Here is an 11,236-nt window from a genome sequence, read left to right on the forward strand (position 1 = left end):
TGCTATAGCTCATAGAGGCATCAGAAAAAGGCTGCCTATACCCCTCAGAGTTCAGTTACCCCCTGGCTTGGCAGCCTGCTGCATGAATCAGCCTATTCAGGCAGACAGATGAATACCACACAACATATGAGGCAGTGACTTCCATTCTGGACGGGATATGTGAGTGTCATGTCAACACAGCAGTAAAGGATGCTTGAGTTTTCCCCCGTGAGACCTCTAACTCATAGACTTTAAATGGCAGGCACCACCCTCTTTGGGGTCTGTGGGACACATCAGAGTCTACTGGTGTGCCTTGACAAAGCTTTGACTCATTGTAGTACTCTCTATCTTGGGAAAGCTCTTGAACTTCTGTCATTGATTTAATTAGGACTAAGAAAGATAAACCTTTGCATGGGCCCCACCAAGAATGTCAGCCATTGCCAAGGTGTTTCTCTGCACTCCTCATCCCTTAAAAGCCATCTTGGCATGGTGGGTAGCTTTAGCTACAACCACATGGTCCCCTTGGGCATGGGCATGCCAGGTCTTAACCAGGTTCTTATTGTTTGGCAAGTGTAACCAGCATCAGGATTACCATCTTGGCCAATCTTCCACCAGAATGAGGCTCCTCTGAGACCCAACCAGCTTCCTAAACAAACAGAAACTGGCCCTGTAGCAGAGTTCAGGCTGTTCTGGGATGGATCTGAAGGGTGGTTGGAAAGGTCACCATCTTGAGAAAAGAATAATCCCACGTAGGCTATGATTTGGAAGAGGCAAGAGGCAACCAAAAAAATACATGCTAAGTCATTGGTGGATTTGTGGAGCAAGCGTTAGCTGCACCCCTGCATGGCTCAGGCACTGAACTTAACTCAGCAAACAGCCTGGAATCTGCCAGAGGGCTTACTAGTCTACCCACAAGATTGCTGCAAGGACACAAAGACCAAAAGGAGGCGAACCCTTCAGAAGTACTGAGTCAGTTTGGGCCAGCTCCCCTGCCCCCATGTCCCCATCCCTGTCTGAGACCAAGTTTCTAAGAGTTCACATTTTGTCTTCCCTATCTCCTCCTTCCTCCAGGGCCTTGGCGAAGCTGGAATGTTTCTGGGCTCTTCTGTGTTCTTTGCTATTGCTGATGCCGTGGCTGCAGCTCGAAAAGAGAGAGGCTTGCCCCCAATTTGGTCGATGAACAGCCCTGCCACAGCAGAAGTAATCCGAATGTCCTGTGAGGACCAGTTCACCAACATGGTATGAGATCACCTTCCACCTTGTCTGTGAATGTCTATGTAACCCCTTCCGTGACTCTCAGTGCAGAACAGAGGACGTATGCTGGTTCAAAAGTAAATTCATAACCCCACAACAGGATGCCTTCTTGCGAAAAAACGGAAGTTGCTCGTTCGCATTTTCAAGTAGGAGGTTATGGGCTCTTTATATTTACAGAAGGGAATGTGGGTTTTAAAGGGTTAAGAAGCGGTCTTTCCCACCTGGGTCCCGGGAAAAAGTTGTCCTTAGTTTCTTGCCCTTTCAAGGGTACAGCAATCTCCCGCCACAATCCACCCCCTCCAGCACTCACACAGGAGGGCTGCTCAGTATCACCTCCTAAGGAAGGCACTGCCTGCTCAAGTAGCTGCTAGCCACATGTGGCCTCAGATCCAGGACATTAGCTAGTGCACACCGCAACGTACTGTGTGTGTTGAATCCACAGCGCCATTTAACGATGGCTCACCAGAATGCAAAATGCTTGGTTGATAGTTTTGTATTAATATGATGAGAATGGAAACATTTTGCTATGTTGGGTTGAGTTTAACTATAATTAAAATTAACATTATGTATCCTCTAATGGCCTAAGATCCTCCAATCAAGCCCTCTCCCCAAGGCTTCGCCATACCCTAACCCCACCCACATTGGGAACCAAGCTGTCCCAGTGAAAATTTGGGGAACAGCCACATGTAAAACCATAGCAGCTAATTTTACTTTTGGAAACATGAGTACTAGCAAGTAGTTCTGAAAGTTCAGGATGGGATGGGACAGTGTTGAGACAGGGTCTCTTCACATAGCCCTGGCTGTACTGGGACTCACGATGTAGACCAGGCTGTTCTCAAACTCAGAGGTCCGACTGCCTCTGCCTCCCCAGCACTGAGATTAAAGGTGTGCCCCTCCCCAGGTGGCCCAGTACTAAAAGTTTTAAAAACATGTGTGGCTGCCACTTGTGGCTTTCTATGGGACTGCAGCTGCTTTTGTGGGCAATCCCTTTCGCATGTTGACTTGAGGAGCAAAAGACAAGATTGAGAGATGTTGGCAAGTGCAGTGATTTGGACGTCGTAGGGAGCCAGGGAAGGAGCTCAAATTTTAATTGCTTAGAAAATAAACTTTTACAAAGTCCAAAATTCAAGAAGGAGAAGAAAATAGGAAGGGAGAGAGGAACCCTACAATTTTGTGCATGCCTCAGGAGTTCTTTCTCCTTGATCCTTTCCAGTGACTTCGCCCACAGCTGCCTTGCTGTGATTCATTTGTTTTCTGGGAAAGCCCCTCCCACCACTACCACCCCTCCCTATTTATCCATTTGGTGCAGATCAACAGCTACATTTCCATGTTCCCAGCACTTGCAGCAAGGCGTTAGGCTGAGTCAGAAGCACAGCAAATAATGCTCATTCATGCCCACTAAGAGTCCAAAGTCTAGCAAGAGATAGGCATGGAGACAGCTGACTACAACACAAACCCTCTGTCCCTGGGGACTACACGTTGAGACGCTGTGAAGAACTGTGAGCCGTCGGCTCATCTATGGTGTTTTCTAGTCCTTTGTCCCCAACATGGAGGTGGACTTTATGAGAGCAGGTAGCATGTTTTGTTTCTCTTGCTTCTATCATTGAACTTTACAAAATGACCGATTTGAAAAGACTGGAATTACTGGCTTTGAAATCTCACAACTGGATTCAAATCCCAGCTCAAATCTTCTCGGTGTCTTTAAAAGAGAGAAAACACCGACTCACTTATAGCCCCGTGAGAAGGAAATGAACTTGGGCTTAAAAGTGTTTAATGCTGTTCTGGCTCATACTCAACAAACAGTAGACCATCCCATTTGTAGTTTTATTATGCTTCCAAATAGGATCTAATTTCCAGCCTTATGCTTTCTGGTTTTCTTAACCTCAATATCATAATAGGGAACTGATTAAAGGAGGAATTCTGACTGAGTCACAGTGGCAAGCAGGGACAGCGGTGTGGGTTTTAGCAAGCATGGTACATAAGTACTGACCAACTATCCAAATGTGGTGTCAGCTGAAATGTCCCTGTGCCACCAGACTTGAACATATCTGAGCTGTTAAAGAAAGATCCTAAAATGCATGTGAAATGTGTTTTAGTGCACTCTCTACCAAAGGTGTACCAAGCCTATCCCAGTTGGATTATGGTGTGTGTGGGGGGAGGTTGTGTGTGTGTGTGTGTGTGTGTGTCCATGTACCTGTATGTATGCATATTTAAACAATCAGACTCATTCCTCTCCGAGAGTAAAGATAAAAGAAAGGAGAGGGCACAGTGAGATAGATGCACATTCACATTTTATTTAACAGTTGTGACCAGGCATTGACAAAAATAAGTTATAACAAAAACTCCACCTCATTGGACTTAGGATGCAGTGATACATGGTTAAAAAGGGAGTGACGCAAGGAGCAAGGACCAGACCAGGCACAGCACGGCACAGTCCTATGGAGGGTGACAGAGATAACAATCAGCTAATGGATGACATCAGGACATATGGACAAAGGGAAAGGGAATTTCACATAGAGGGAAAATTATAGCAAGTACAGGGCAGATGAGAAAAGCCTCAGGTATGTCTTAGAACATGGATAATGTGGAGAGTAAACCAGGGACACAAGCTTGAGCTAGAACACAGAGAGTCATAAATGTAAATTGGGTTCTATCCTGAGAGCAGGCAGGCCTTGGAAGGTAACGTCGCCGTGGGAATGATATTCTCAAGTCAGTAGCCTGAGAAAGGCTATGATATGAATTAGCTTGAGAGAGAGAGAAGCTGGGAGCTCCGGTGATTGTCAAGAGGTGTCAAAGGTGTGAGCATGATGAAGCTAATAGCTTTGAAGGAAAGGCAGGGTCACACGGTGCCTGCTACTCGGTGAAGGAGAGACAGCTAAGAAGCCAGGTAAGTTCAAGGCTGTCCTCTGGATGGGTAGGGGACTGTGTCGCCGCTCACATCAATAGGCAGCAGGGGAAATCCTTCAAAGGAGAGTGGCAAGTTCGCTTTTAGACTTTTAGCCAGGCAGTCAAAGGGTTTCACCAACAAGCAATTAGCTCAGAATTGACAAGAGGGCAGGATCCCAGACAGATTTATGAGTCATTAGTGCAAAGTAGTAATTAAGAGTCATAAAAGAAGATAAAAGTCACTAGATGGTGAGCTTGTAAAGTGGAAAGAAAGAAAATGGAGAAGAAAGGGGGAAGAGGAGGGAAAGAGGAAATAGAGGAGTGAACCAGAAGGGCTTCGTGGTGGCTGGCAGCAGAGGGGCCGGCAGATCTGAGGGAGGAGTGGGGAGTGGCAGGCTCAGCGCTTCGACACAGAGGTCCCCAGGCCCTGTGCACACCTCCAGGGAGCCAACCACCCTCCCAAACACAGCTTAGAACAGAGCAAACCCTGCTGGCCTGAAAACCCCACCCTCGTAATCTGTCACAGATGAAGGGACTCCAGACCCCAAGAGGCCTTTGTTACCATGTCCCCAAAGGCAGCAGTGCCCAGGTCCTAGTGGGGGTGGAAGGTCCTCTCTCCTCGCTCTTTCTCTCCCTGCACGTGCTCACTCCTACCACATGACAGCAAGAATGGGGGTTGGAGGCCTATAGCAGTTCCGGGTGTTTTATGGTGTCAAACATCAGCTTCCTGATCACACACCCCTTCACTTTCCAAAGCAGTAGAACATGATTCTTCAGAAGTAGAACTCAACCCCTGACCCTGAAAAGTACCAACCAGTTTGAAGCAGACATCAAAATTCTGATGTTGCCATGCACCCGTAGGCAACACATATTGAAAATCCTCCTTGTGCATCTGCTACGAGGTCACTGTCATCTTTCCTTCTCGCCTTTTATCCATCATCCGTCTGCCACCACTGTCCAGCCGGCAGCATCCATCATCCACTTAGTTCTCACCTACCTCTCCGTCGATCTAGCAGCCCAAGCCTCTGGATGTCCATTCTCCGTCTTACTCCTTTCGTGGCATATGAAGGAAACATTTAAAGAAATGAAGTAGCTTTTAGATTAATTATGATATATCAGCTTATTCATTTTAGAAAGAATTTGTAGGAAATTCTGTTTTATGGACTAAGTGTGAATTCATATCTCTGATCAGTTTTGACTTGACTGAATTTAGTGAAGTCCATTTACCCATCTGTAAATTTTCTTTTATTTGCAAAAAAGATTGTTTAAGAAAACACCCGACAATCTAAGCAGAAATTTTATTTCTCTTTGTGTGATCAGCCTTTTCTCATTGCATTTTTAATCTTTTTTTCTTCCACTTCCATTTAGCAGTACGAGCTTATTTTTAAAGATTTACATCTTTTTAAAACAAAAAAAGTGTGGTTTTTTAAATCTAAGATTACTTTGTACTAAAAAGGCCAGTTTTAAACTTGCAAAAATCTTTGCGTGAGGGGGAAAAAGTCACTAAACTTGGTGAGCAAATCCTTCATTTTTGCATAACATTTTTAACAGGCTCTAGACCTTTTCAGTAATCACTTTGCACAAATGCAGTAAGTGTTAACATGCCTAGGAAGTGCTCTCTGCCTCTCAGGGTTTTCTTTCTTTCTTTCTTTCTTTCTTTCTTTCTTTCTTTCTTTCTTTCTTTCTTCCTTTGATTGTTTGTTCATTTGTTATTTTGGTTTTTTTCTGTTTCAATTTTGATGAACATTTACCTAAACTCACACTGAAGAAATTCTTGCTTCTGGGCCAGTTAGAGTTCACCAGGGTTAACAAGACCTCCTATCGTTAAAGTCGAAGGAGCTGATAGATGAACTGGAGAAATCTCTTTCTATTATTTGAACACGTGGATGCCCTTGTTGGCTGTTGTACTTAAAATCACTTCATTAGTTATTTTTAGCTGAGCAGGTATTGGGTCCATTTTGTCTCTGCTTAATATGTCAAAGAATTAGATTTTTCTGTTTATCCAAAATTACTTAATCCCTGTTGGTAAAGAGAAAAACCTATGCTTATGCAAGTTAGGCAAGTAATTTGTGATGAATAAATAGGCTAAATGTCTTTTTGGGGGGAAAAAAAAGCTATTTTGCCATCAATTAGATATGAGTTGTTTTAGATGAGGGTTTTTGTTTTGTTTTGTTTTTAAACTGTATTCTTCCATTTTTTTTTTTAGGTTCCAAAAATGGATTCTAAATGCTCTAAGCCATGGTCCATCCCAGTTGCTTAATGCTTGGGGTTCACACACAAACGCATATACAACAGGCGACTGGTATAAACATCTTTATCTAAAACACACGGCAACTTTGGGACAAATCTTAAAGTTTCATCTCTGTAACACATCTTGTAATCTTTAATCATGTGCACCGTAAGCAATGGAGTTTGTGGAGCTATGGCCAAAGGTGATCTTTCATTCAAATATAATAAACAGCATTCTCTACTGTTTGAAGAGACACCATGACCACAGCAACTCTTACAAAGGAAAACACTTAATTGGGGCTGGCTTGCAGTTCGGAGGTTTACTCCATTATCACCATTGCAGCAAACATGGCGGCGTGCAGGCAGACGTGGTGCTGGAGAAGGAGCTGAGAGTTGTACATCTTGATCCACAGGCAGAAGAAGACTGTGTGCTGCCCTGGGCCTAGCTTGAGCCTATGAGATCTCCAAGCCTGCTAGTGACATACCTAGTCCAGCAAGATCAGACCTTCTAACAGTGCCACTCCCTCTGGGCCAAGCATTCACAGACATGAGTCCACAGGGAGCCATATCTATTCAAACCAGCACAGACATGAAGGTTCTTATCCTGCTTTCATTTGAATTTTCTCACTCCTTCATCAGAATTATTAGGTATTTATGTACTTAGATCGGCCTTGTTATTCAATGTTTTAGCTTTATTATTTTCTAAGCAGTTTTTTGTTTGTTTGTTTGTTTGTTTGTTCGTTTTGCTTTGTCTTTTGGAACCTAGATATTCCTAATTTCTCTGTTGATATGATTTTCCTTTTTCACTGCCTTTTGACGTAAATGTTCAGTTTCCTTTTTTAAATCATTGGGGGTTTAATGAAAATATCTAAAGCTATTGCATTTCAGGGGCCAGAGAGATGGTTCGGTGGTTAAGGACACTGGCTGCTCTTGCAGAGCGCCCAGATTCGGTTCTCAACACCAAAACGGTGGTTTACAACCACCTGTACCTGCACTTCCAGTATATCTAACAACCTCTTCTGGACCGTGGGGGTACTGTACCCACATGGCACAAATATATACCGGGAGATAAAACACTCACATACATAAAATAACGATAAATGAATCAAAAATTAATTTTTAAAAATTATTTAATTCACTTAAGATACGGCAATAGTTGAATCTTACAGATTTCAGAAACAGGCTTTTTGTTGTCTTTTGTTTGGTTGGTTGGTTTGGTTTTAGACAGAGGACCTTGTTGTGTAGTCCCAAACTATCCTTGAATCCAAAATCGTTCTTCCTTAGCTTCCTGGGTGCTGTGATTACAGGCATGCACCATCAAGCATAACTGTGTGATTTATTTCTCTATAAACTTTATTTTCTGTTTTCATTCCTTCTTTGGGCCTAAATATATAGAAATTTTATTGAAAAACACATCTGTGGCTGTCTTTTTTTTTCCCATTACTTTCTAGTATGTTTACATTATAGTCACCAATAAAATTTTTTTTTAACGAAAATGATATTTAAAAAACTAGGGCGGAGGAAAAGTAGGAGCGTGAGCTACAGCAGGAAGGAGTGGAGAGACTAATGAAGGTGACTAAGCGGGAGGCAGCTGGCCCAGCAGCACAGTCGTGGACAGGGCCTGGGATGTGGGGCAGTGTTCGGAGACCAGAAAGATGCGGGCAGGGGAAGGCACAGGGCAGCAGAGAGGTGCATGAGCCGGAAGAGCCAGCTACGCCCTGGTGGCCGTGGCCGAGAAATGCCTGGCTCTGTCCTGCTGGTTGAAGCGCTAGACTTGAACCTGACTCATGGCACTGACTTCTGTGCCATCCCTTGACTCTTCAGATTCTTGCTTAAATTTAAATATCCTCTCTAACCTTCCATTAAACGGGGGGCGGGGGGGGGGGGGACGACCGATTTCTGCCCAGACTGCAACCTAATCCACTCCCAGAGTTCCCGTGCTGGCCCTTGTGGTGTTACGTAGAAATGTAGACAGTCACCAGTTTCTAAACACCTTAACAACAGCCCACCTATGTGTGCCAGCCCCCGTCCCCCTGAGCAGGAACCCGCTGCTCCTGCTTGGAAAGGGCTGAGTGGCTGAGGCATCAACCACTCCCGAGCCGGAAGAAAACCCGGTGTACCCACCATCTAGCTACCTACAACATCACACTAGCGAGGGAAGGGCAGGAGGATCTGGACCTGATCCACCTCCCAGGTATTTCCTTCAATGAAGATGTTGGTAAATGAAGCTGCCTAGAAATTTCAAAGCAGTCATCGTGCCCAAGGAGGCCCTGGGCCAAGACTCTGCAGCCAGCTTGCTAGGGTTTGAGTCCAGCCTCTATTGCTAGTCAATTTACTTAAACTTAGTCAAGTTACTTAAACTCTCTCTGCCTCAGCTTACCTAATCTGTAGGTGAAGACAATATTCGTATCTACCTCATCAAATTTTTTGAGGATGAAATGAGATGATGCCACAGCGTGTGGTGAAAAATGAACTCTCACCGCTGTTGTGCGCATGCTCACTGACACTCACGGGGCGTGCAGACAGGCCCAGAGTACGGGTACAGGGTGCTTGGGTTGGCTCAGCCAAGTATCACGCAGAGCTTCCAGTTAAAAAAGGAGGGCAGTCGTCCAGAAATGTGCAGAACAAATTAGAAACCAAGACTTCAGTAGGGAGAGAGACCAATGGATCGGAGCCTCCTGGGTCAGGGCTCTTCGGTCAGAGAGAAAACACGCAAAAAAGCTGAGGCCCGGGGTAGAACAGGGGCCCTGAAGAAAATGGGCTCAGCAGAGGCCGTGACTAGGTAACACTGACTGTGCAGGAAGAGTAGGAAGCCGATAACACACTGAAATCTTTACCAAAAGTCACATGGTAGTCCGGGTTCAGGCATTCATTGTGAAGCACAGAAGTAAGCGAGGTATTGCTCTGGTCATTGGAGATGTAGAAGAAGACCCGCCCCTGGAGAGCTGACCGTCCAGAGCGAGATACAGACGTTGTCTAAATAGTCATGCAAATGTCACTGCAACTGCCAGCTTTGTCAGCTGCCAAGAAGGGGAAAATGAAGGCGGTCACTGACTCGGACTTTGGGATCTGGCAGTCAGAGAGAGTCCCTGAGAAGGTAACGTCTGTGAGAAATATGAAGGAGTTAAACCTCACAAGAGATGTGATCCTGGAGATGTGACCCTAAAACTAAGCAGTTCATGTAGCAGGATGGGAGGGGGAGCTCTTGAAGTCAGGACAGTTGGGAAATCAAAAAATTGGGCAGGTGACAAATTGGTGTAGCAATTTTAGATAAAGCAGCGGATTTGGGCTTAAGCCTACGGATAAGCGATGCTGCAAAGATTTCACCACCGAATTAAGCCTATCCTAATTGCGAAGGGCTCTGCAGTCGAATGGGGCAGCAGGATCTGGCCTATTTAGAAGACAATGTGGCAGAAGATGGGGGGTTGTGCTGTGACCTTCTGGGACTCTCAGAATTTTTGCTTTTGAAGGTCCCTAACTCTTCCACCCCCTACAGAGAAAAAAAAACCCTAAAAAGCGCTATGTTGTGGCTTCACTGGTAACAAAGCAAATGTAATCCAAGTGTGTGTCAGAATTTTGTGCTGACTTTAAAAGACCAGAAAACATCTTCACAGGCCCTAACAGTGAGGCGTCAGTGCTACAGAAGGCTGACAGGAATACAAAGCCGGAAGCCAGAGAGAAGAGAGGGGGAGTCAGCTCCCTGTCAACCCCTCTCACAGAAACTCACAGGTGGCCCTCAAATGCATACCCTGGAACCCCAAGAAGTATCCTACCTTCAGGTCAGAGTCATGAACATACAAAATTCTTGCTCAACTCTGGTCTGATTATGGGGCCCCCCAAATAGTCCAGAAACCCAAAATACTGTCATCATGTTTTCTGATTTTTGTGCTCACTGAAATCCAACGGCAACCCTCCTCACACCGCCTGCTTCCTCCTACTTCCCACGCCCTGTAGCTGCTCTTTCTCAAAGTCCCACCAGTCTGTCTTACCTTGATTTTCTTGAAGTTCCTCTCCACTTGTGCACCTGATTGCTCCCAGCAAAGGGAGTTGTGGACAGCAACCCGGGAGGACCAGTTTCCTCCCTGAGAGAGGTGACAAGAGCAGGGCAGCTGAGGGCTTGCCAGACCCTTGGCCTGCCCTTAACAACCTCAAAAGCTAAGACCCTAAAGGAAGAGCCTGTTTCTACTGCAGAGGTTCATAACTGGTCAAAGAGCCGAAAAGAAGTGACTGTTGAATACTCAGCCCTAAATGAGATGTCCCTATCATACTCTCCAAGGTTTAAAACACCACGGAAGAGAGAGTGGGAGGAATGAAAGAGTTGGAGAGAGGGTGGGCATGGCTGTTTCACTCGAAAATAATCAAGTAGCTAGGATCATGTGCACAAAACCTGCAGAAGACTGGGCCATTAACATTCCATCATGGAGGGAAGGCTCTGGTCCTTGCCTGAGGATCTGTAGACAGTCCCTGGTTTCTAAGAAGGGAGAAATATTTTCTCCTGTGATGCAGCCACTGGCAGTCGCCTATGCTTCTGTGAAGAGCCCCACATTTATGCTCCTGTGACTAACTCTAATTAAATCCAATGGGGGGCAGAGGGTAGAGGGGATACAAAAAACAACCTTTACTAAGCCAGGCGGTGTGGGGAGCTGATGGAGGCAGAGCCACAGGTGAGCCTTTGAAAGGCAAAGGTCATTCACACACACACACCCAGAGGAAGAGTGAGTGGATCCTACCCTAGAGTGGAGGAGAGGGGGTCGTCCTACCCAGCTCCCCATATGGAAGGTCATGCCAGCTGCATGACTGCCTGGCAAGAGAATGGAGGAGACTTGTCCAACCAGTTGGATGCAGAACTGAAGCTTCCATCCTCCCAGACGAACCAGAATTGAGAAAC

At 45.5% G+C, this 11,236-nt stretch overlaps 1 protein-coding gene across 1 annotated transcript in view; it reads left to right on the top strand.

The window, feature by feature from the left end:
- The window catches only part of LOC110559602 (aldehyde oxidase 3), an 82,768-nt gene extending 75,007 nt beyond the window's left edge, over nucleotides 1-7,761 (top strand). Inside the window, exons 34-35 of the mRNA XM_021655103.2 lie at nucleotides 1,051-1,218; nucleotides 6,326-7,761. Coding sequence (XP_021510778.1) covers nucleotides 1,051-1,218; nucleotides 6,326-6,379 — 222 coding nt within the window. The 3' untranslated portion in view covers nucleotides 6,380-7,761. The remainder of the gene's footprint in view (nucleotides 1-1,050; nucleotides 1,219-6,325) is intronic.
- Nucleotides 7,762-11,236: the final 3,475 nt, after the last annotated feature.

This window comes from Meriones unguiculatus, chromosome 15 (assembly GCF_030254825.1).
Source record: "Meriones unguiculatus strain TT.TT164.6M chromosome 15, Bangor_MerUng_6.1, whole genome shotgun sequence".
In the NCBI taxonomy this organism is placed as follows: Eukaryota; Metazoa; Chordata; class Mammalia; order Rodentia; family Muridae; genus Meriones; species Meriones unguiculatus.